General features: G+C 45.6%; 1 protein-coding gene across 3 annotated transcripts in view; it reads right to left on the bottom strand.

The window, feature by feature from the left end:
* Positions 1–25,615, bottom strand: part of LOC124015988 (myosin-9-like) — a 32,242-nt gene extending 6,627 nt beyond the window's left edge. Inside the window, exons 1-27 of one of the 3 annotated variants that reach the window (XM_046331501.1) lie at positions 25,405–25,615; positions 13,049–13,383; positions 11,474–11,630; positions 10,642–10,669; positions 10,402–10,495; positions 9,115–9,135; positions 7,153–7,245; positions 6,968–7,031; positions 6,428–6,526; positions 6,207–6,350; positions 6,028–6,123; positions 5,553–5,824; positions 5,100–5,273; positions 4,661–4,834; positions 4,424–4,538; positions 3,057–3,244; positions 2,767–2,888; positions 2,538–2,607; positions 2,268–2,428; positions 2,033–2,141; positions 1,780–1,911; positions 1,436–1,642; positions 1,207–1,344; positions 1,000–1,123; positions 758–929; positions 412–624; positions 6–150 (exon numbers count right to left, since the gene is read on the bottom strand). In XM_046331501.1, the coding sequence (XP_046187457.1) occupies positions 6–150; positions 412–624; positions 758–929; positions 1,000–1,123; positions 1,207–1,344; positions 1,436–1,642; positions 1,780–1,911; positions 2,033–2,141; positions 2,268–2,428; positions 2,538–2,607; positions 2,767–2,888; positions 3,057–3,244; positions 4,424–4,538; positions 4,661–4,834; positions 5,100–5,273; positions 5,553–5,824; positions 6,028–6,123; positions 6,207–6,350; positions 6,428–6,526; positions 6,968–7,031; positions 7,153–7,245; positions 9,115–9,135; positions 10,402–10,495; positions 10,642–10,669; positions 11,474–11,630; positions 13,049–13,378 (3,642 nt within the window). In that variant the 5' untranslated portion in view covers positions 13,379–13,383; positions 25,405–25,615. Of the gene's footprint in view, positions 1–5; positions 151–411; positions 625–757; positions 930–999; positions 1,124–1,206; positions 1,345–1,435; positions 1,643–1,779; positions 1,912–2,032; positions 2,142–2,267; positions 2,429–2,537; positions 2,608–2,766; positions 2,889–3,056; positions 3,245–4,423; positions 4,539–4,660; positions 4,835–5,099; positions 5,274–5,552; positions 5,825–6,027; positions 6,124–6,206; positions 6,351–6,427; positions 6,527–6,967; positions 7,032–7,152; positions 7,246–9,114; positions 9,136–10,401; positions 10,496–10,641; positions 10,670–11,473; positions 11,631–13,048; positions 13,384–17,696; positions 18,342–25,404 lie in introns of those variants that run through there. The other 2 variants (XM_046331499.1, XM_046331500.1) reach the window with 2 other exon arrangements.
* Between the last annotated feature and the right edge of the window lie 342 nt (positions 25,616–25,957).

Here is a 25,957-nt window from a genome sequence, read left to right as displayed (position 1 = left end):
CTCACTCTCTTGGCCTGCTCCAGTTGCTCGTTGAGCTCGTCGAAGGCCTGGCTATGTTTCAGTCTCATCTCCACCACCTGCTGCTCGTGGACCTTGCCTTCATCCTCTAGAACCTTCTTCAGCTGGTTCACCTCAGTCTCACGCTTTGTCCTGACAGACAGAAGTAGAGAAATGAATGAAAGAGTGAATCGGAATTTGTCAGATTGTGAGCTAAGCTAAATACTGGGAAACAAGGAACATAACGGAATTTGAGTCTGAGAATTGTCATCAACTCATGAAATCATTTTTCTAGAAGGTCAACATGAAGGCATCTAAATAGCATCCACTATGTGTCATCTTATTTCACAATAAACCAGTTTCATTGAAACACAGTAGCCAACTACATAACTGATCTCCTCCGGGTGTCAGTACCTGAGCTCTTGCTGGGCAGCAGTGGAGTCCAGTGTGTCCTCAAGCTCAGTCTTGAGGGCCTCCAGCTCCTCTCCCAGGTCCCTGCGGTTCTTCTCAGCCTTGGTGCGTGCGGCCCTCTCTAGCTCCAGGTCCTCCTGCAGCTCAGATAGCTGGGCTTCCATCTCCCGGATCTTCTTTTGGGCCAAGTTCTTCTGGGCTGCCTCCTCCTCAATCCTGAGGGGACGAGGGAGAAAATGGAGGGTGTAATAACATTCATTATGCCATGAAAATACAATTTACAGAGTGATCACACTAAAGTCACTATGTATGTATGCATGTGATTGCAGAGATCTTGTAGAGATCCCACCTGGCCAGGGCTGCCTGCAGCTCCTCCTCCTTCTTGGCCAGCTGGGCGCGGAGCTCAGCGATCTGGGCCTGCAGCTCAGCTATCTGGTCAAGGAGATCAGTAGAATCTCCCTCCAGCTTACGCCGGTTCTTCTCCAGCTCCTGACGGCCCTTCTCCTCCCTGCGCAGGCGGTCTAATAGAGAAGGAGAAAGTGTTAAGTAGGGTAAGAGCAACTTGGTCAACATGGTGTGTGCTCCACCTACCCTCTAGGTCAGTGATCATGGCCTCGTGTTTGTTCTTGAGTTTCTGAAGGCTCTTGGACTTCTCCTCCTCCTCAGTCAGGTTAGAGGTGAACTCAGAGATACGCTCCTCCATTAGCTTTTTCTCCTGTGGGACACACAGACAAACAGGAATTTACAACACAATTCTATCCATCCATACAACCATCTGCCAATTGGTTGTATACGGACCTTCATGAGTTTGTTGTTCTGGTCTTCAAGAACCATGACGTCCTCCTCAATCTTCTTCAGCTTGGAGTCTGTGGTCACCTTCTCCAGCTGCAGCCTCTGCCTAGCAGCCTCCTCCTCATCCAACTGCTGCTCCAGGTCCTACACACACACAGGAGGGGAAAGAGTTAGTACAGCGTGTACCTGCCATGCTGCACACAAAGTGTGTGTTGGTTTGTGTGTGTGTCCTCACCGTGATGTTCTGCTGCATCTTCTTCTTCTCGGTCTGCAGATGTGTGGCTCTCTCCTCCTCTTCCTCCACTCTGGCCTCCAGGTCATGAAGGATCTCCTCCAGCTCCTGCTTCTTAGCGGCCAGACGGGCTCTCATCTCCTCAGCCTCGGCACACAACTCTGTCTCAGCCTGCAGCTGCTCCTGCAGGGCCTGCTTCTCAGCACTCAACTGGGGGAGACAGAGACAATATGGTGTTACGGGTTCATGAATGCATTTTCAAGTTAGCTTGAGCAATTATTGTTTCATTACAAAATTATCAACATGTCACTTCAGGGCTGTTTCAGTGATGAGGGCCTCCATCTTACCTGGTGCTGTTTGACCTCCATCTCCTGCAGCTGTATCTCAGCATACTCCTGCCTCTCCTTCACCTTGCTCAACTCATCATCCTTGGCCTGCATCTCCTCCTCCTGCCTGCTCACCTGCAGCAGGGGCTTCACCTGGGGAGGGGGACAGTTCAGAGGAGAAGAGAAAGGCAGTTATACGCCGGTATTCCCCGGGGGTTTGGCTGAGTCGAGTAGCATTGTATAGGAACAACATTAGCATAAGTATAATGTGTACCTTGGTGAAGAGTCTCCACCACTGCCAGTTCCTGAGTTTGAGGTAGGCAGAACAGTTCCTCTGGATCACCTTCATGGCGGTCAGCTGCTGCTGTCTCCTGGCAAAGGCCCTGCAGAGCAAGCAGAGAGAGAGCGAGAAACACTTTGGTATCGTCCAAATACAGTTATAAGACATGAAGCAGAACGTTTCCACTGCAGCCATATGATAGACAGTTGGAGTCAGGGGGTCTCCTTACTTGCGGGCCACGTAGCCTCTGCACCAGGCCTGGAAGCTGATGATGACGTCCGTGATCTTCATGTCTCTCTCCTCCTCCAGGTGAGCCAGCACTCCAGCCCTGAAGAACACCTTACTCTGACCAATCCTGAACAGGTTGGGATCCAGCTCCAGGCTTTTGATCTGACAGAAGGAGGGTGAGGTATACAATCATCTAAACTGACAATATTCATCTCTTCATTCTGAATGAGTGACAATGTTGTAGAACAAGATAATAATGCCCCTCTCTTACCATGAGCACACAGGCCTGTTTGCCATCCATGAAGCCCTTGGGGATGGAGTTGGGAGTGAGGATCTCATACCTTATAGAGAGACAAAAGGTATATGCATGGGATCATCAGTTGGACTCAACTCACTAAAAGCAACATACACAACATGATGCAACAACAACGAGGTTAAGTTGGGGAACTGGTGAAAATAGACATATTTGTATACAGCCACAATGGGAGTGTTCACGGTACCTCTGTCTGAACTCCTGGAAGACGATACGGTTGGGGAAGCCCTGTCTGCAGATACGGATCCCCTCCAGAACACCATTACACCTCAGCTGGTCCAGAACCAGGTGGGGGTCTAGCTTACCAGCCTGTAGGGGAGGAAAGAAATGGAACATGTTTAGATGTGGAAATAAAAAAAGCTGCCAAGATACCACTAAGATAAGCTGTGGGTGCCTCTGTTGCGTATTGTGTTCGATGGCATCTTGAGAGAAACTATTGTTTGGATGTTTTCACTGGTGGAGTTGATCTACTGGTACCTTCTTCTCGTGGTTGGGGATGATGCAGCGGACGAAGTTGGGGTTGGTGTTCCTCAGAGTGGCCATGAGCTTGGACAGCTGCTCCTTGTAAAGCTGGCCCACCGTGCGGAACATGCCTTTACGGGTCTTAAAGGCACCAGGCATCTCAGACATCCCTGCAACCTTATCCAGGCCCACGATACGATCCACTGAGGGGGAAGACAGAAGAAAAAGAGGAGGAGAAAGGGTGACGTGAGACAAGAGGCTTTCACATTTGAGGATATCTAACCAGGTGAACTCCACACAGTGAAAACAAACCACAACATAAAACACATGAAGCAGAGTATAATGGTGATGGGGGGGGGATCCCATCTCTACATGGGGGATGGTGAGAGATGGTGACAGGTTCAAAACCAGTGACACCACAACACTGGGTCAATGCAGAGAGGACAAATACAGTAGGAAGGGGGATTTGGGGAATGAGAGGGGTCAAAATGCCAGTGAAGCGTGGGGGGGGAGGAGGGAATCACACTAGAATGAGACGCAACTCGATGCAGTGAGTGAAGTGTGTGTGTGTGTGTGTGTGTGTGTGTGTGTGTGTGTGTACGTAACTGCTTACACAATGCGACCATCTTAATATGTCAAATGTGTGGTGCGAACCGACATACTATGTGGAAATCAATGTTTTGTGACAAACTGTGCATGTTTTTATTGGTGACGACGGAACCAAACCCATGCAGTATATACCCATTTCTGCAGTACCCATGAGCAACACCAGGGGTCCCAAACCACACTATTACACAGAGGGAGAGAAGGAGAGTCCAATGAAAGTGCAGCAAGTGGTAGATCTCACTGCACACAGAGCTGGGGGGGGGGGGGCAGTCATTACAACCCCTTGTAAATATATACATGGTAAATCAACATTGAGCCACAGGGAAAACAGGGTATGAAGACAGGATAAAAAACATAGGCAGTTGATGCTGAGTAGATGGAAAGGTTCATATTACTGTGAACAGAAGGATGAGCAGAATTGGAGTAAATAAAGGAGACAAATTAAAAAGAAGTCACCTGAATCTGAGTGGAGAAAAGGAAAACGCTGATAAAAATAGGCTCTCTGAGACCTCTGTACCTCTGAGACCCAGTAAGAGGGAGAATAACAGACAAAAACGGGTCGTACAGAGGAGCAGAAGGATAGAAACCAAAACAGAGTGATCGGTAAGAACAAAGGTCCAGACACCAGACATTGGATACGAGAAGAGAGAGAACAGTGGATATGAGACAGGAAGAGACCCTTCACTGAAAACATAGCAGCAATTCCCAGCATGAAGGTTAATCCACTTAAGTCTGTTCTTCTTACTGGTTGCTAACTCATCATTGGCTGCACTCACCATCCTTCCACAGTTCAGACACAAACTTGTCAGTGGACTGGTTGAGCAGCGTGGCCACGTTGTCGTTCAGAGGGTCCATGTTCTTCATCAGCCACTCGTCAGCCTTGTAGTCCACCTGAGGAGACGGCACAACATATATAGACAATAGTATTAAACAAGGTTTGCCTGGGACATGATGTACAAGTGCACACAGTTTAAGCAGAGTCTAAACGTCGCCTTCATTACTGGTCAGTTTACCTTCCCGGCGTAGTGAATGATGCAGAAGTCAGCCTCATCTTTCAGTTTCTTGGGCTTGTGGAACTTGGAGTGGGTGCCCTGCTCCTGCAGGACCTTCTCCACAAAGCTCTTGTCAGTGGCTTTGGGGAACCAGCACTCCTCATCCAAAAGGGCCAGGATACCCGGCGGGCTAGCCTGAGGGAGAGCAGAGAACAAGGCTTACAGAGAGACCAGGGAGCCTGGAGGTGCAGCATAGCATGGGACTGAACTGAAATAAATAGAGGGAGGAGGAGAGAGAAAGGGAGGTAGCAGGTGGAGAGATATGGGAGAAAGGGATGAGACTGTAGGAAGTGAGAGGTTTACAGGGAGTTACATACAGGGAAGGGTGGAGTGAGAAATGGAGTATACAGTACATGATTAAAGGTAGGGAGATTACAAAGAGTCAGAGGGGTAGACTCACAGGCTTCTCAATCAGGTCGATGCAGGGCTGCAGGTCCAGGCCGAAGTCGATGAAGCTCCACTCGATGCCCTCCCTCTGGTACTCTTCCTGCTCCAGGATGAACATGGTGTGGTTGAACAGCTGCTGCAGCTTCTCGTTGGTGTAGTTGATGCACAGCTGCTCAAATGAGTTCAGCTAGAGGAGAAAGAAAGTCAGAAAGTGCATTCACCATCATGAACAAAAACTAAGAGGCTCAAGTGTATTTGTCCCCTTTTCCTAGTCTGCAGTGATGTGAAAGAACTAGACAGATGAAAATAAATTCCCTGTAGGCATCCACCCGAATTTCACCCCCATTCTGTCTTACTAGATAAGTGGAGATTGCGAGAGAAGAGGAAATCGCTTTTAACAAATATACCCTCTGGGTCTTGCTCAAGACATTGTAATCGCATTGGTCTTTCCCCCACTCCAGTTTACCTCAAAGATCTCAAAGCCAGCGATGTCCAGGATGCCGATGAAGGAGGCTCCCTGTCTCTTGGTCTTGTCCAGGGCCTTGTTGATCCTCATCACCAGCCAGCGGAACATCCTCTCGTAGGTGGCCTTGGCCAGGGCCTCCACTGCAAACTCAGCCTGTTCCTGGGTCTGGGCCTTCTGCACGTAGTCCCTGCCCACCTTGATACGAGGGGACAGGATGGCACGGGTGAAGTCTGTCACGCTCATGCCCATTAGGTGACACACCTTCTGAGCAGCTGTGACAGGGAGGGATGGGGGACAGAGAGATGAGAGTTAGTGTTGAGAGGGAGGGAATAACAGTTTGATGCCTACAACAGTGCATGGAACTAGACTTTGAAACCAAAAATAATTCTGGTGGACTGAAAAGTGTATAATCTGCTGACAGATACTAGGTTCTCCTTGTCATGATCAAACCAGCCCACATAAAGGTTTGCTGTACCTGTGTCGTCAGGCATGGAGGCCTGGTCTGAATGGCGCTCCTTCTTAAAGCTCATGTTGCCCAGCTGGAGCACAGAAGACACCACCTTCAGCAGACCTGCATGAGGAGAACAGAGGTTAGAGTCACACCCCCCCAAAGTAAACCAGTGAGAGGGTAGTGTGTCCCGTCCTCCCCCTCACCAATCTGCTCATCCTCTGGAATGCCCATGATCCTAAAGGCCTCCAGGGTCTCGGTGAACAGGTCCTTATCCTGCTGGCCAGGGATGGTCACGTTTCCATTGACCAGGAAGCGGTAGTTGTTGTAGCCCTCCAGACACAGCTCGGCTGAGGGGAGCACAGAGTTATTACATCTGATATGCAGTTAGCAGTACTTGATAAAGGTGATAACGAAGGAGGCTTACAGCGCAGTTTGTCTCCAGCACCAGTGAGCATGTAATAGAAGACATGGAAGGTCCTCTCATCTTTGGCCTGGCGGATGGCACGGGACTTCTCCAGCAGGTCTGGTGGTTAGACCGTCAAGGAGCCACTCATTCAGACTGGATTGTGAGCTTCTACTGGCCGGGGCAAGTGTGTGAGACTTACTAGTTTACTGGAAAGACTAACAGAGAGATGTCTGGAGTTAAACTACACTTCAATCTATAGCCTAAGGAATTTTTATATAACTAGGCAAGTTAGTTAAGAACAAATTCTTATTTACAACGAAGGCCTACACCGGTCAAACCCTAGCCTGGATGACGTTGGGCCAATTGTGAGCCGCCCTATGGGACTTCCAATCACGGCTGGTTATGATACAGCCTGGATTCGAACCACGGTGTCTGTAGTGACGCCTCAAGGACTGAGATGCAGTGCCTTACACCGCTGCGCCACTCAGGACCCCAAATTATTGTATATTTCAAATGAGGGAGTGGATTTCATTGTAATTAACATAGTGTGAAGGATACAGGTTTCAATGTTGGCCCCCACGATGTATCCGTTGACGTCGAAGTTAATCCTGATGAATTTTCCCTGGGAGAGAGAGAACATAGTGAATGACTAAGGAAGCAGGAAATACCTGTCCAACAGAAAAGAATTAATGCATTGAAGTCAAACCACAAGCATCACTAAGAGATTTAAAAAAAGGTCTTACGAATCGAGATGAGTTGTCGTTCTTGACAGTCTTTCCGTTTCCAAAGGCCTCCAAGATGGGGTTAGCTTGCAGCAGCTGCTTCTCCAGCTCCCCCTAGAGGACAAACACAGAACCGCTCCATCAACCAATGACTTTATCCCATTGGATTCTTTAAACCACCACCTCCTTATAAGGACACATCTAGATTAGTGCAAATTCTATAGTGACACTAAAAGGACATGCCATGTCATTTCTCAGCAGTGGGCTCAAACTGAATACCTTTGGTGATTCCAATGGATGATTCGTAGTCATGCATTTTGAGAACTACAGTCATCTGCTTTAAATGTACTTTAGTTTCACTTAATTATGAGGATTTCAGGTGTTTAAACATTTGATTTGTGTTTGGATGGTACCTTTTCACACCCATCATTTAATCATAAGTCATAAGAACTCACAACTGCATTACCTTACTTATGGAGAAAATAAAAAAACTGCATGCAGACCATTGAATATCACGACACACGGGAACATACACAAGTACACAATACCCCACACACAGCGCAGTGTTAGTGCCCACATCTTGACACCCAATGGACGACCCTGTGGCCCTCATCAGTAGCCCTTCACCCAGAGTAACCCCCGACCCCATGCAGAGAACTGACTGTCAATATTCACTACACTGACATTAAGTATACACAACCCATACAGTCAGAAATCTGTACATAGTTCACACTGAGCTCTACTGCAGACTGTTGTTGTACAGGTGGATCCATGCACATGACTCCACCTAACATGCCATTAGTAATACTACAGTGAACTTCAATTTTAAAAGGATCCAATACATGGACAGGAAAGCCTACTGATATCCTTCAAGAGTCTGTTACAGCTGAGGCGGTGTCAACATGTGAGGAGCTTGGCACATATTGGGTGGAAATCACTTCAATCTACCCAATAAAAATAGAGACATACACTAATATTCTTACATAGCCTAGCAGTTAAGAGGTTGCTGGTTCGAATCCCAGAGCCGACTAGGTGTAACATTTGTCAATGTCCCCTTGAGCAAGGCACTAACACTAATTGCTCCTGTAACTCTTCCTGGATAAGAGTGTCTGCTAAAATGACTCAAAATGTTAAAAATGAAGCTGCTATAGTAGTGGCTTTGTCAATGTTATCAATCTGAGGAGCTCACTGAACCTTTTACCCTGACTCTTCAAGGACAATGTTAGTGTAAAACCGATCCCTAACTAATCCTATACATTACACCACTATCAGGCTTTAAACGGTAGTAAGGAGCAGGGAATAATGGATCTGTTGACTGGTATGAAGTATCCCCAGTGAACAAACACACACTTATACAACTAGTCCACTGGCGTCACAATGCACACAGCAACTCAGTGAGTTTGTCCAGAGATCTTTAAAATGGTGTGGACAAAGAGTGAGAAATGGAGGGATCTGTGAGAGAACATTGACCAGATCTCTGAACAGACACACTGAACACACACACACACACACACACACACACACACACACACAGACATGAGTCTCACATACAGGTGAACACATCAATCACACGTCTGGAACCACCAGGGGAAAACAAAGGATCAACAGCGTTATGCAAAATTCAGCCAGACTTGTCACTCTGCAGAGCTGTTTACTCATTAAATATCTTTAAACTTAGTATTTAAAAGATCAAATCAACAATACAAAAAGGGATGCGCTCTCGGTTTTGTCTGGCTGAATTCAAAATGGCAATTTCCCCTTTAATAAAGAACATTCCTTCCTCTGGACTGACACTGGTCATGTGACCTACACTTCCAAGTGACCCACTAGCCCACCACAGAGCACGCTCCAGCAGCACGGGGGAGGAGGGAGCGACAGTGCAAGAGCCAAGGAGAGGGAGGAAGGGTGTGGAGGAGGAGATCCAGAGATGTGTGATGGGAGAGGAAGGAAGGGGGTGATTGGGGGGGGGGGGGGGTAACTCACATGTGACAGGAACGAGCTGGTCTGTTGATGGGAAAAGAGAAACACACAACCTCAAAGGAATGACAGATACAGATACTGGTCTGCTTTCAGAAAAGACTGGGCCTCTCTTGAACCCTGTAGTCACAGCTGCATCTATCACAGGGGTGGCCAACTACAGCACTGCAGGGTTACATCTTTTCTCATGGCTTTATAGAGTTGACCGGAGGTCACTTTGATTCAGCTCAGCCGCTGGAGGAGGAATGTCAACAGAAGGAATAATATAGTCAGTCCACTGTGGTTTAGATATGACACAATGAACCAGCTACCAAGGGAGTTTAATCTACCTCCTGCAGTGCTACGGTCAGTCTTAAAGAACCAAGACTGGCCAACCCTTATTTAGAGGTCCTCTATGGCACCATAGAGCGGTGTGACTGATGTAGAAACAGCACCTATCCGAGACCTGGAACAATATGACTGATGTAGAAACAGCACCTATCCGAGACCTGGAACAATATGACTGATGTAGAAGCAGCACCTATCCGAGACCTGGAACAATATGACTGATGTAGAAACAGCACCTATCCGAGACCTGGAACAATATGACTGATGTAGAAACAGCACCTATCCGAGACCTGGAACAATATGACTGATGTAGAAGCAGCACCTATCCGAGACCTGGAACAATATGACTGATGTAGAAGCAGCACCTATCCGAGACCTGGAACAATATGACTGATGTAGAAGCAGCACCTATCCGAGACCTGGAACAATATGACTGATGTAGAAGCAGCACCTATCCGAGACCTGGAACAATATGACTGATGTAGAAGCAGCACCTATCCGAGACCTGGAACAATATGACTGATGTAGAAGCAGCACCTATCCGAGACCTGGAACAATATGACTGATGTAGAAGCAGCACCTATCCGAGACCTGGAACAATATGACTGGAAGCAATCCGAGACCTGGAACAATATGACTGATGTAGAAGCAGCACCTATCCGAGACCTGGAACAATATGACTGATGTAGAAGCAGCACCTATCCAAGACCTGGAACAATATGGCGATGGCTTGACAATGATGTAATGTTAAGTACCACTGGCAACACTATTTCTCAAACACACATACAATCACAGTACAAGTAGTTGAGCATTGAGGACTCGGAAAAGCCTGGTTCCGAGCTGATAAAGGACCATAGGAAACCAGGCCCACGCAGAGTGTGAGAGCATGGTGAAGAGAAAGAAAAAAAGGAATAGGAAAGAGAGTAGAGAGGGAATTATGAGAGAATAGTAGAGTAGATGACTGACCTGGTCTTTCTTGGTCTTGTGGGAAGAGGCCACATGGGCCAGATACTGAATGACCTTCTTGGTGTTCTCCGTCTTCCCAGCACCAGACTCTCCTCTGTGGAAGAGAAAAGGAGGAAGGAGGACAGAAGCAAAAAAGTGACCTCCTTAAAAATCGGTTGTCAGCAATATCACACCAAACACTGATATTTCAAGGTCATGAGACCCAGATTTGCTGTTCATAGAGTTGTGCTCAAGACTCACGTGCAAAGAATGGACTGGTCTTCACGGTCTGTGAAAAGAGGTGGGGCCAAGATTTTTAAAAAAGGTCCATATTACATGCATTAAGTTGGATTGAACAGTGACAGAATAGTTTCTGATATTACTTGCAGCCCTTCATGGGTGCTTGGGGTGCAGAGGAACTTCAGTTCCATTGTCAGAACAACTAAAGTATGTGGTTGCCAGCTGGCTTCATATAAAATGTGAATTCTACAGTGTATTTGCTATCTTCGGAGCACATGCACCACATTTTTGTCTCTGAAACAGGAAGCGCATTGGTCACACAGGAAATCAATATCCGGCATCCTATGAATGGAAAGGGTGATGCCGTTTAACCAACAAGCCACTTAACCATCCCCATCCTGCACGGTAACTCCCTCCCTCTCCTCTAGAGTTAAATGACTCCCTTTACTTAAATGGGGGCCAACCATGGACTAACAAGACAAGAGGGAGTGAATGGACAGCCTGACAACACCAAACAGTACATCAAGGTAATGGGTCTGGGAAAGAGAGTACTGAGAATGTACTGCATGTAGACTACATACCCTTACAGACTGACTAATGGCCTTTCCTTGGTTATGGAAGGCACGAGCCCTCAGAAATCAAGGCTAATGCTTCACAACTTAAATGCAGACTTTCAGATCCAAGTGTGCCTGGGAGGAGTCTGAACCGATTCATATCTTCTAGACAAATTATCTTACTAAACATGGATGTTAAAACACAACCAATAATACTACCGTTTTACTCATTAGCCTTCTGAATACATTTGCTAGGTTACTTACTACGATGTTGTGGTATAATAAGGACTTTGGCTTACCCTGCATCATGCTCCTGTAGGCCGTGTCAGTGATGGCATAAATATGGGGGGGCATTTCATGCCTCTTCTTGCCCTTGTACATATCCACAATCTCTTCTGAGTAGATGGGCAGATTCTTATAGGGGTTTATAACCACACAGAAGAGCCCAGAGTATGTCTGTGATACAAAGAGAAACACTTATTAATATTAGTTACTGAACATACATGCGCTCCTCTATCCATGTCCTGAACCAAGAACACTAGCGATTATACAGTCGGACTTGACTGGCCTTCTTAGGCTAGTCTAGAGATGTCACTTCAATTAGAATTCTGTCGATATCAGAGAGAGACTGAAGTAGAAATCACTCCGACCTGCCAATGTAATAGTTTAAACTGACTGTATATTTTATAACTGATGGTCTACAGTCAAGAACAAGACTGGACAGATGTATATGGGGAAATCATAGTGAACATTATTTTCTGAATCTGACCCTCTCCAAGTCTCTCGTCAACACCAGCTCCATACTTTATTTCCCTCCCTGACTCCAGCCAGGGGCTGGGCTTGATCAGTCATGTTTCACAATCACCAAGACCTTCTACCAAACAGTGACATCATCTGAAGTAATTTCACCCCACCCCCTCTGTCCCTGTCATTATACCTATCTAAAGCCTCCCCTCATCTTGTTATGGGCATCTGGAGCAGCTCTCCTCCCCACTTCACTTTTGTTCATCAGCCCTCCATATTTCTATTTCCTTCCCTCAGCTACATTCCTGTCCTCCACTCCCCATTGCCCTTGCTTCTGGTCTGGTAGTTGTCTCAGTTGCCTCTCCCAGGGGGGGGGGGGGGGGGGTTCAGATGGGTACCTGGTTGTGGCGCACAACACGGCAACGGCAATACCCAAACCCCAAGTGGGCCAGGGTGTGTTGACTTGACCGGGTCAAAGCCCAATGTAGCAGGCACCAATTCACTCCGTCGCAGACAGAGGGATAAATGGCATTATGGGGGAACAATAATTGGAGCACGATTTACATTCCATCTCCATTTAAAACTCAACTCTGAACAGCTTTACTCTCCACCCCCCCCCCCAGGAGAGTATTGTTCCCTGCAGATTCCTGTTTACAGCAGTACTCCAAACACAGAAGGAGCGAGTAAGAGAGGTTAGGGAGCCAGAAGGGGAGGACTGAACATACTCGTATGTTTGGTAAACATTACAGCCTTTCATTTGGGATGGCAACCTGCACATAATGGGTCATCTGACACAATTGGCTTAATGGGGCAGGAAAGGAGGACTACCTGGTTTGGAACCAGGCCATGTCGTGACATGAGCAGACAGTGCTTTCGTAACCAGCATTAAGCAAGACTTTGGATAACAGCAAAAAAATATTTAAAAATAAATAAAAATAAAAGCTCTCGTATGGGGGGGGGGCAAGAGTGAGTCAGGAGTGTTCACATGAACACAGAGTAATGATTGACACATGTATCATACAATGAGGTGAGGTCCTTCAATGTGCTGTAGTATCAGAATGTATTTTTCAGGTTCTACAGGCTGGGAAGGTGTCCTTCAGTTCAGTGTGTGTCTTGTATATAATACTCACGTAGATGAGGCCAGAGTAATATCTCTCCTTGAGGTTATGCAGCACCGAGGCCTCGTTCAGGCAGGTGAGCTCGGCCATGTCTTCCACCTTGCTGAACTTGGGCGGGTTCATCTTCTGGATGTCGTCCTTGTTGACTTTCACCTTCTTGCCAGAGTCTGCCAGCTCCACCAGGCACTCTTCACCTCGCTCCTCCTTCACAGATCCCGCCTCGAAGCCCAGCCGCTCCGACGGCACCCACACCAGCTTCTTGGTGGCCCAGTCTGCCTGGGCCAGAGGGTTGTTGACCATGTTGCGGTCCACGTACAGGAACTTGTCTGCGTCCGTCGCCATGGTTGCTGTGGAAAGAGACCCGGAAGTTGGTTAAGGCTGGGAAATGGAGCATTTAGTTGTAGTACCAATTCTATTTAATTAGACCTCAACCAACAAACAAACCTGACGTAAATGAGCAACAGTCCTGACATATACTGAGCCAAGTTAACAAAGACTACCCTTAAACTACAAAGCAATATCTTTCCCCAAAACAAGAACGTGGGCATGACATTTTATTTCACCCTCACGGCAATCTATATCCACAATACCCATGGGTTGTTCTGATCTAAAGCTAGCCACTGCCCAGAAAGTTTGTTGGGTAGTGAGTTGATGTCTGTCAGAGAGGTCTGGTCCCTGGCCGTTTGCCTTTACGTAATGTCTGAGGAATGCCGGGGTCACCAATGTTTCCTCTACAACATGGAGTGCTCAGGTTAAGTCAGGTCAACATAAAACACGCTTATCTCAACAAGGCCCCACTATTCAGGCAACCGCTACGGATGCTAAATCAAATTAAAGGGCACACTCCCTCTCCAGCCAAGAAGGTCTCTAAAAAAAATCATAACTTACAGTGCTGTAAAACTTAGTTGAAGTCAGAAGTTTACATACACTTAGAACAGTCATTCAAATGTGTTTTTCAACCACTCCACAAATTTCTTGTTAAACAAACTAATTTTGGCAAGTCGGTTAGGACATTAAGCATGACAAGTGATTTTTCCAACAATTGTTTACAGATCATTTCACTGTATCACAATTCCAGTGGGTCAGAAGTTTACATGCACTAAGTTGACTGCGCCTTTAAACAGCTTGGAAAATTCCAGAAAATGATGTCATGGCTTTAGAAGCTTCTGATAGGCTAATTGACATAATTTGAGTCAATTGGAGGTGTACCTGCGGATGCATTTCAAGGCCTACCTTCAAACTTAGTGCCTCTCTGCTTGACATCCTGGGAAAATCAAAAGAAATCAGCCAAGACCTCAGAAAAACAATTGTAGGCCTCCCAAGTCTGGTTCATCCTTGGGAGCAATTTACAAACATCTACCACATTCAACTGTACAAACAATAGTACGCAAGTAACAACACCATGGGACCACGCAGCAGTCATCCCGCTCAGGAAGGAGATGCGTTCTGTCTCCAAGAGATGAACGTACTTTGGTGTGAAAAGTTCAAATCAATCCCAGAACAGCAGCAAAGGACCTTGTGAAGATGCTGGATGAACCAAGTACAAAAGTAACTATATCCACAGTCAAACGAGTCCTATGAAATCGACAACCTGAAAGGCAAGGAAGACACTGCTCCAAAAACACCATAAAAATGCCAGACGACGGTTTGCAACTGCACACGGGGACAAAGATCGTACTTTTTGGAGAAATGTCCTCTGGTCTGATGAAACAAAAAAAGAACTGTTTGGCCATAATGACCATTGTTATGCTTGGAGGAAAAAGGGGACGGCTTGCAAGCCAAAGAACACCCATCCCAACCGTGAAGCACGGTATATTGAAGCAACATCTCAAGACATCAGTGAGGTGGTCAAAGCTAGGTCGCAAATGGGTCTTCCAAATGGACAATGACCCCAAGCATACTTCCAAAGTTATGGCAAAATGGCCTTATGGACAACAAAGTCAAGGTATTGGAGTGGCCATCACAAAGCCCTGACCTCAAACCTATAGAAAATGTGTGCGCAGAACTGAAAAAGCATGTCTGAGCAAGGAGGCCAACAAACCTGACTGTTACACCAGCTCTGTCAGGACGAACGGGCCAAAATTCATCCAACTTATTGTGGGAGGCTACCCAAAACGTTTGACCCAAGTTAAACAATTTAAAGGCAATGCTACCAAATACTAATTGAGTGAATGTAAACTTCTGACCCACTGGGAATGTGATGAAAGAAATAAGAGCGGAAATCATTCTACTATTCTGACATTTCACATTCTTAAAATAAAAGTGGTGATCCTAACTGACCTAAGACAGGGAATTTTTACTAGGATTAAATGTCAGGAATTGTCAAAAACGGAGTTTGAATTCATTTGGGTAAGGTGTATGTAAACTTCTGACTTCAACTGTATATTCATGGTAATGTGCAACATGTGCTGACCATCTCATTTAAATATGTGGTTTTGGGACAGACTTCATTGATTACATACTTGGAAGAAAATCTTCAAAAACAATGCGTTTCGCAACGTTCGGTTTCTAGGGACGAGGAGCACGTCAGAGTGGGAGGCTAATAGACTGATACATAACGAGGCCTGAGGAACCTCCAACATTCAAGGGACTAAAAGTTTAAATACTTTGGGGTTAAAGGCGTAAACAGTGTTCAGTCTTGAATCTTGTTTACAACGCTTGTGTAAAACAACCACAATGCCAGCGGTGAGAGACATGGCTTGCAGGCACAAACAGGACCGGTTTACAGCTCATGAACAACATCTCTAAGTCATTGAAGTCAGTTCCATGGTGTAACCCACATGGAGACACTAGACAGGTATTACCAGAATCCAGTGGGGGACGGGTGTTTCATAACATTTAGCTATACACAGAGGTAGAGAAAAGGGAAGGCCATTATCTGAACATCCCAACAACGGGAGCGTTGCGCTTTCCCACCACCACCAGGGTCGTTAGCCTATAACTTTCCTTTAATCCCAAGGGCAGAAATAAAATTTAACATTTTATAACAAATGGCAACATTTTGTTTACATACTCAACTTTGCAAAACAGCACACACTCAAAAAGGTTAGAAGTTTGGGATTTTTTTCCACTTTACCATACTTATGAGCTTTGTTTGTTGGCAGAGTTTCTGTTTGGATAATTTGGAAATGCAGTTTGTGAAATCTTGGGGGGGGTTACAGGTGGCAGTTCCCTTACAATGCCTGCCACCATAAAGCTATTCTTACGAAATAGCAGCATTATTGAATGAGAGGTTTACCCGCTTTAGAATGGGGAAAAGTTATTTTAAAGGCATGTTAACCTACACTGGGGGCAATGCAGTCTACTGCACACAAAGGCTAGGGCAAGTAGATGTTTGAGAATGTATTGAGAAAGGCTGTATTGCACTGCTGACAGCGGGTTATGAGAAATGCTAAAATGGCACATTAACGCTGATCTAAGTTAGGGAACCAGGACTGTAGCACCATTCTTCTCCCTCCTCAGAGCTCTACAGCTGACTTCCATCACTACACCCTCCCCTTTCCCAACCCTTACTTCACCATTTCCTACTTTAGAGTGAGGTACCCCACAAATTAGTCCCCCCAGACTCCTCTCGGTCAGCTTCAGTCTCCCTCTCCCCACCCCCCTCTGTTTATCCAGTCTTCCAGGGTCACATTCCTCCCATACTGACCATTTATCAAAGACAGAGAGCAAAGGAATGCTGCACATTTCTTTCCTCTGATCACCATCAGTCTCTCCTGTCTTTCCTCCCAGTCTTCTACTCCCATCACCACATCAGTAGAAGATCGCACACGTTGAAACGAATGTGGATCTCCCATTCGTCAACCAATTGTTCAGCACGCTGTTGATGTCTGATGACATTTGTGAGATTCGACATATTTAAAAAAATTTTTTTTAATTGGTTGCAAAGTGCTCTAAGCAGGCAAACGCTATTGGTGTGTTCAAGCCCTTAAAAACACTCACGATACATCAACATCACCTAGCCCTGGTAATGCACCCACAGGCTGTACAGTATAACAGTTGACTGTGGCAGGGCCTAACTATCTGCAACGTTAGGCAAACATAACCAGCAACCACACCAAGGGGAAGTCTAGTCAGTTCCATGCAGTCCTAACACAGCTAATGCGTGACTGCAATAGTTAACCATTGTTTTCCTGCTTGGCAAAAACAAGCAGTAGGGAGTACAGCCTCAACACACCAACGCTCTGGGATTGATTCTTATCAGCGTCAGCTAGGCTAACGTGGGCGTGCAGCATGAAGAGAGAAAAAAAAACCGTGTAGCCTACATGAAAACAAACTCAAACAAGCAGCTCAAACATATACAGGCCATCTGTTGAGTGGAGGCAGGATGGGGGCCAGAGAGTTTAGCTTGTATTGTCTACCAGCAAGACATGGATAAGCCACCAGGATAGGAATATAACAATGATATTGAACAGAAATAACAATGATAAAATGAGACTTCAAAAAGGAGAGCATGCAGCCGTTTTGGACGGCCCTGGGGAGGGAGGGAGCAGAGAGGCCTGTGCTGTGTCCTATACACGTCGTCTTGACACAGATTAGTCAGTGACGCATCTCCTCCATCCATCTCCTGAGAGCAGCACAGGGCTACATTTATAACCACATCTATTCTTTTCATAGTCATTCTATGGAAGGTGCTCTACATTGAAAAGTGAAGGCAAACCTGAAGTGTGATGGTCAGCCGTTGCCATTGATGTACAGGCTAGGCAGTGTCTATGGCATTAAGAGAACACTGGGTAGACCCACGTCTTTAATTATGACTCAGAGTCCCCACAAAGTCCACAGCCTTCTGTCTGGCCACCAAAGTCCACAGCCTTCTGTCTGGCCACCAAAGTCCACAGCCTTCTGTCTGGCCACCAAAGTCCACAGCCTTCTGTCTGGCCACCAAAGTCCACAGCCTTCTGTCTGGCCACCAAAGTCCACAGCCTTCTGTCTGGCCACCAAAGTCCACAGCCTTCTGTCTGGCCACCAAAGTCCACAGCCTTCTGTCTGGCCACCAAAGTCCACAGCCTTCTGTCTGGCCACCAAAGTCCACAGCCTTCTGTCTGGCCACCAAAGTCCACAGCCTTCTGTCTGGCCACCAAAGTCCACAGCCTTCTGTCTGGCCACCAAAGTCCACAGCCTTCTGTCTGGCCACCAAAGTCCACAGCCTTCTGTCTGGCCACCAAAGTCCACAGCCTTCTGTCTGGCCACCAAAGTCCACAGCCTTCTGTCTGGCCACCAAAGTCCACAGCCTTCTGTCTGGCCACCAAAGTCCACAGCCTTCTGTCTGGCCACCAAAGTCCACAGCCTTCTGTCTGGCCACGTCTTCACTCAACCTGGGACGCCACTAAGCCTGAAGCCAAGTACTGCGCAGCTGCAAGGCCTCCCCATGTCTTGTCAGCTGTACAAACAGACTGATCTATTGAAGGTTGGCTACATTGAGATTAGCCATTCTGGTAGTTACTCATGCAGAGTTACAGATTAATGAAGGCGACACGTGGAATACAAGGAAACCAATTCCTCCAACAGTCCCTAAATGTTACCGAACCCATCTGACAATCAATGACTAGCCAACATGTCATTCAAGGCTAAGAAAAAGACTCCGACATCTTGGAAGGGTGGTGCTTAGTCAGAGGAATGGCCTACGATAGGAGCGGAACCACGGGCTGAATAACAAGGGGGGAGGGTGGTTTTAGAACCGACTTCAGAGACAAGAATGAAGGCACAAAGGGAGGAAGTAAGGAGTGTCCTTGTCAACTCCTGGCCCTCTCGTTAAAAAGGCACACTAAGGGCTGCTTGCTCTTCATCAGAGCCATCCTTCCCTCCCTCCTTTCTCCACTCATTTCATTCCAGCTCAGTGCCTTCCCCTGTTCCTCCACACAGAGCTATGCTGAGTAGCTGGAAAAACCAAGGTCTTGATCCTCCATCTCGTCAGTCAGAGACCAAAGGCTACATTTAAAACCTGACCATGTACAATAAGCCTTGTATCCCACCAGCCACATTATAAAGCTGTTAAACAGCTGTGGCCAACTGGCCATGGTATAAGTCTCCATTGACTGGAATATTAATGGAGCCATTAATACATCCTCATATCACATCCTACCCTGTCCACCCCTACACTAGTCATCAGATGGTCTCTCGTTGGATCCAGTCGAGCATGCATGTTAAGCTTCAACAGCCTTTCGCTCAATCTCCTGCCCCCTGACCTTACCTCTTCTAGTCCTCACCACTGTCTGATGCCCTGAGGGAGAGTGTGACTGCCTGACGAGGCCAGAGGGTAGGAGAGGTGGAGTGCGTCTAAGTTCGTTATAGACTCAGACAGTCTCCCTGCCTAAAACAGGGGAGGGAGGGGGAGCAGAGGGAGAGAGGGGAAGAGGAAATTACAACGCGGGAAAACTATTTTGCCATTTGTGGAACTTTGTTGTGTGAATTCTTGCAGAGTGCGCCAGGAGACACAGTTGAAACGAAAAGTTCTCGGCCCTCTGCAGACTGCAGTAAATTAAGTCCTGGAAACGAACCAAACTCCATTACAAACCAGTATCCACTATTTTTCCACATTCCTCACTAGAGATGCACAAAAAAAAAAAAACTAAGCAACCGGTTAGTCTTGCAGCACCATTTCCTTTAGAATGATGATATTAACTGCACTGGTTGACAGCCAGTAGGTGTCAGTCTGACACATACACCTACACACGTATAATGATTTGGGGTCAAAGGGCTTATGAAACAGCTCATATTTCTGTTGTCATTCTGACAGCCATATTGAACAAGCGAAAGGGCATTGATATTAGATAATGGTTACTTAAGCCTTTTAACTGTTGTGAAAGAATGCTGAGGGAGTCATACATACCTGCTTCCTCAGTCACTTAAATAAACATGTCTTCCTAAACCCTACTCAGGACATAAAACATCTTTCACCTGAACACGTCTTCTCATCTCATTTTTACCCCCACTTAGACTAAACCATCCCCTCCCTTTTGTCTGCTAACGCCCATCTCTCCTTACCTCTGACTAGAAGTCTTATCTACAGTATAAGAGCACTCCCTTTGAATCACTATATAGTCTAGGCTACATGAAGACAACAAATGGTGTCTAGCGTTTATGGAGGCTATTCCCCAGTCAAACAGAAAGCACTCACGGCCAGTTGAACAAGTGCTGTATTGAAACTAGTTGGGTATATTGAACCTGACCTGCATTTGTGTTGACAGAGGAATAAAATATGGAGTGGCAGTCAGAGGGACGTCCCTGTGCAGAGAGCGTTTCAAAGTTCAGTGTGAAACTGTGTTCGAGTGCTCAAGTTGACTGTTGGGCAATAGCCAGTCTGACACATACATGTATACACGCCTACAAAACCAAACACATCAGGTGCGCAGATCACACCCGACATGGAACAAAGTCTCTTTTCTGACATGCAAGGTAGCTTTTCACCAACCACATGGAGTAAAAGACCTCTACCTAACTAGTAATCTGCTTCTCTCCATTAGTTACATTGAATAAAAATATAACCGCAATAAAGTGTTAGTCATACGTTTCATGAGCTGAAATAAACATTTGCAGAAGTTTTCCAGCCCGTCTGGTGTTCAACCTTCCCAAGTTCTCTCACGTCACCCCGCTCCTCCGCTCTCTCCACTGGCTTCCAGTTGAAGCTCGCATCCGCTACAAGACCATGGTGCTTGCCTACGGAGCTGTGAGGGGAACGGCACCTCAGTACCTCCAGGCTCTGAACAGGCCCTACACCCAAACAAGGGCACTGCGTTCATCCACCTCTGGCCTGCTCGCCTCCCTACCACTGAGGAAGTACAGTTCCCGCTCAGCCCAGTCAAAACTGTTCGCTGCTCTGGCCCCCCAATGGTGGAACAAACTCCCTCACGACACCAGGACAGCGGAGTCAATCACCACCTTCCGGAGACACCTGAAACCCCACCTCTTTAAGGAATACCTAGGATAGGATAAAGTAATCCTTCTCACCCCCCTTAAAAGATTTAGATGCACTATTGTAAAGTGGCTGTTCCACTGGATGTCATAAGGTGAATGCACCAATTTGTAAGTCGCTCTGGATAAGAGCATCTGCTAAATGACTTAAATGTAAATGTAATATGGAATCCATAGATTAGGGCCCAATTCATTTATTTCAGTTGACCGATTTCCTTACATGAACTTTAACTCAGCAAAATCTTGGAAATTGTTCCATTGCTGCTTTATTTTTGTTCACTATAAATTAAAAGAGGACAACTATCCCCCCACCCAGCATAGGCCTGGTATGTATCATAAACCAAGCAGCAATCAGTGTTTCTACGGTTAAGTCCAGAGAAGTGAGAACAAGCCTTGTTTGTTTGGAACCCCAGCCATAGATTAGTCATTTCCTGCTATTGTTGCAGTCAGTGGAACCCTACAGGTGTGCGCTGTGAGAGGGAGGATGGGAAGGGGGCCCCAAATAGGAGGTATGGAGAAATTGACAGAATGGAATAGGAGGAAGGAAAGAAACAAGCAAGCAAACAGTAGAATAGACCTAGTAGTGGGATTTGCACTAGGCCTTTTTAGCTGATACATTGGGTGTCCCTGCCAAGTCGACCAATCCGATTGACCCAATTCAAATCATATTGTTCAAGCCAGACTGAACAAAGGAGTGAGTTTATTACATATAAATAGATAGCGAGAGTAATGGCAGTAAAATAAAAGTTTAAAAGAATTTGACTGGCAAGCCAGCCGCAGTAAAATATGACTCAAGCCTGAATCAGAGAGCACAGATTTATGCACGCACGTAATATCCTGTGTTTGATGTCTGCAATACTAAGAATCCATAATATATATAATAATATAATAATAATAAATGCCATTTAGCAGACGCTTTTATCCAAAGCGACTTACAGTCATGTGTGCATACATTCTACGTATGGGTGGTCCCGGGGATCGAACCCACTACCCTGGCGTTACAAGCGCCATGCTCTACCAACTGAGCTTACAGAAGGACCATGATATCCAACCTGTTATTTAAAATAGTGATGGCAAAGAAATGTACTTGAATTTTATTTGAAAAATCCAGTATTTTTCCTTCATAGCTTGTCTTATTAAAAAAAGGGAGCCAATTTGTTTATAAGACACTTTCATGATGTATTTGTCAAGCTCTCACTTGCATCTCAGCAGCATACATACGGTGAGCAATAAGTTTGGAACGTCAGATCCCAATAAAAAATATATATATTTTTTAAATATCAGTACCAAATCGTAATACAAATACAATTGTGAGAAACGCAATACGTATCGACACCCAATTATCATGGAAATATTGTGAGGTCCCTGGCAATTCCCAGCCCTAGTTTAAAGATGGAATCCGTATTAGGGGAAACAGCGCCACTGTCCTCCCCAGCAGTCGTTATTGCTTTGTGAATGTAACATAGGTGAGGTGCTTGAGCAGTGTAGTTAAAAAAAATTTGCAGTACATATTCTGCTTTTGTATCACACAATGACATCTGATGAAGAAACTTGTTTACAGTAACTTGGTTGTAATATCCCAATCTGACATGAGTTTCACCATTAAGGATTCCAGCTTTAAGAAGAGAATGTGACCCATGTTTATATGCTGATCAGTGGCTATGAGCCGGTCTGTATACATTACTCAAATGATTTTGACTCGTGTGGATGATTGAGCTTGTTCTACTTGCCCCTTTGACTGGAGATGTACTGTACATTATATGACATGGCTCATAAATATCAATGAAGCATAAACTGTAGTCCTGTCTAGATGACCTTTCATCTGGTCTGCTGTAGCTAGCTGGGATATAGGACCTAAAATGAATATAAAATTCAGATTGTTTACCTGGGGAAAAGACCTAATTTTGATGGTATGTTCAAAAATGTAGTGCTCTTTTTTTTTGCTTCCATTGTCTGGATTATCATCAAGCATTTGCCCATGTTACTGTCCCTCATCCCTGAAAGGGCAACTATAGTCCTGTAAATCTACAGTTAGTTTAGAGGACCTCACCTGACGGAAACCAGGTCAGAAACATCTTGGGACTGACTGATAGCATCAACTCAAGAATCACAGCTACCACTGAACCTTGGATAACTGTGGGACACTTTTGTGCCACGGTGCCCTTGACCCAAATTGAAACAAAAACAAGTTGGTTCCTAACAGTAATCTACCTTAGCCAGGATGTCTGCATTCTAGTTGTCCTTCAACACATTAGGCATTTGAATTTGTCCTGTATGATTTTAAGCAGATTTTTAGGCTAGACTACATACTGACCAAATGTGGTCGACCCACTGGTCATGAACTGGGTACATTCTAGTAGGGACATCATTGAAACAGTCAGTAAAATGTAAGAAGATCACGACAAGTTAGACTAATCAGTTTATATCTAAAAGGTCATTATAACTAATAATAATGGTGAATGCCTTTCCAATGAGCAAATCCAGAGGATTCGTTTCAGATGCTGCCAGGGGTTTGATTCACAGTTCAGTGCAGTGAAAGCACAAACAGGAAATGATGTTATTCTGACAGGAACCAACACCCTGCTTTAGTGAAATAGAAAGACACCAGAGAGACCAAGGATGTATGCAAGAAAGTCATGAACTTGACTTTGCATACTGTTACCTTCAAAAGACAGAAACTCTGTTCTAAGACACAGGCCTGTGTTTCCCTTGAAATAACAAGTTTGAATTAATGGGCATGATATTCAAACGTGGCTATATCTGCAGGGCAGACATTCACTCAGTGCAGTGGGAACAGACTTTTGCACAGGCCTAGACTGAGCCATGTTCCTATATCAGGAGAATTTCCCAAGCTCACTGGAGAACCATGCGTAATTTGTGAGTCCCAGATGGCCTGACGACTCACACTGAAGTCTTCCTCTGCTCTATATTCAGCTTGAGACTGCCAAAGTTGAAGTTGTTTGTGGTGACGTCAAAATTAAGGTCACCAGTGATTGGATCATCTCAAACCAATCAGACTATCAAAGCCAATGACAGTTACAAAATGCTGCTTTACAGACTTGTGTTCTGGTTCTGGTCCAAATCTTTGGTTTCTGGGACCAATCAGAATGGTTAGAATGGGTTTGTGTTCTAACAACCTAACTGGCAGGCGTAAAAGAAACTCCTGAAACTAGATCCCCTACATGCTGGTCTTGACGAGAAGAAATAAAACAACTTGGGGTGAGGTTCTCTTCTGTAATGTTCAACCAATCCGATAAATGTGGAGTTAACAATGTGACTCCATCTTAACATCCAAATGTGGAAGTGGCATCAGACGATTTCCATTTGCCCTGAAATCCAGAACATCCCCTTGTTAGGGACTCTGATTTCTAGAATGCTAGCCTCTGCGTTGGGGAGGTACTCCAATCCAGACTCATTGTGGAGAAGAAAATAATATCAGTGGGTGTGGAATAGCGTTTAGCAGGAGCAACGAGTTTGGGTAGCCAGGCGAAGTCCCTGAGGTCAAAATAATCAGAATCAAAGTGCTGCATCAATCTATAATTTCACAACACAAAACACTGACCAAACCGAAATTACTGACAAAGAACTTAGACTGGCGTCATTGCATATATAATGTCTGGTCGTGTAACAAGGTTCACTAGGCCTACCGAGTAAAGTGAATATAGTCTAATTTAGTTCAATTACTTAAGCCAAGAAAGATAATTTATCATAACTCAGAAAATGTTAAGTAATACTGTACACGACTGGATACATTGTCATTTCACGCATAATGAGTTCATTGGAGTGTAGGCTGAAATACATGAGAAACAAAGTCAATGACGTAGACCTAAAGCATCAATCGAACAGGAAGCGTAGACGTACACAGCGAATCAATTATAGTGTGACGTAATGGTGCGCAACAACACTCCCGGGGTACGTTAGCCTACAAACTTGTTTGCTTGCCCAGCGGCTGATCACACAGCGAAACCTAAACTATACAACATGTTAATCCGCGATGAAATAGACACGCAAAAAGGGTTCTAACAGGACCTTGCTTATAGTTGATGCGTTCCATTATTTGGAGTTACTTTTCATTCCCTCCCTTTCTACATCTCATTCATGCGAATCACTTCCTGTAGTTAGCAAGTTAGCTTACGTTACTTGCAACATTTTCTCGCCACTGCTTCTTTAGTCGCGGATATCATCCTTCTTTGACACCGTGCCTGTTAAAATGAAACTACTTTCCACCTGAAATCGAATCAACTATGTAAACAAAAGTTAATACAGTTGGATGTTGAAAAGTTCACAATTCATACATCTGGGTTATGAGTTCCCACCCAGTGAGGTGATGAAGTTGCAGTTCCCGTCCTTCCTGGTTAGGTACACTTACTCACCGCTAGACACAAGCATGTGAAGAGCCAAGGCTGAAGGAAATGAGAATGTAGTTAGAATAGATATCTAGCTAGCGGGATTATTACCTGCTGTTGAGATGCAGAGTCTTTTGGGGTTGGCTAGCTACAACCGGTGGCTGAGTCGGTCGCCGTGAAACAAACTCCTTTTCAGTCGACAGCAGCCTCGCAAAGAACTCGGATCAAACTATAGTGTTCTCTTCTTCCCTCACTCTTTTCTTATTTTTCCTCCTCTCTTCCACTAGCTAGTTAAATCTGCTCTTTGCGTTGTCAGTCGGGGTGCGGTCCAGAGGAGGAGGGGCCTATATGTTATGTCCCCGCCCTCCCAGCTTCTCCCAGCCAATGTTATAATAATCCTTACCGTCTGGGCCAATAATGCTATTGAAGGGGCGTTTCCAAGTGGAGAAACTAGTGCCACTGGGCAAAAAAAAATCTTGAACATGAAATAGTTGAGGGGAGGAGAAGGGGGGCACAGCTAAGGTGGTGTTTAATGAAGGAGGTATGTGCACTGTAAGGATTTTTATGACCATATAAGTACCAGTCCATTCAGGATGGGCTACATCTTAAAGGTTATCCCCGTGTGTCATTAGACTGGGCTAGACTGTCTGCTTTGAAGCTCACC

Source organism: Oncorhynchus gorbuscha, linkage group LG26 (genome assembly GCF_021184085.1).
Source record: "Oncorhynchus gorbuscha isolate QuinsamMale2020 ecotype Even-year linkage group LG26, OgorEven_v1.0, whole genome shotgun sequence".
NCBI classification, from domain to species: Eukaryota; Metazoa; Chordata; class Actinopteri; order Salmoniformes; family Salmonidae; genus Oncorhynchus; species Oncorhynchus gorbuscha.
The sequence above is the reverse complement of the archived record's forward strand: the minus strand, read 5'-3'. Positions and strand labels throughout refer to the sequence as shown.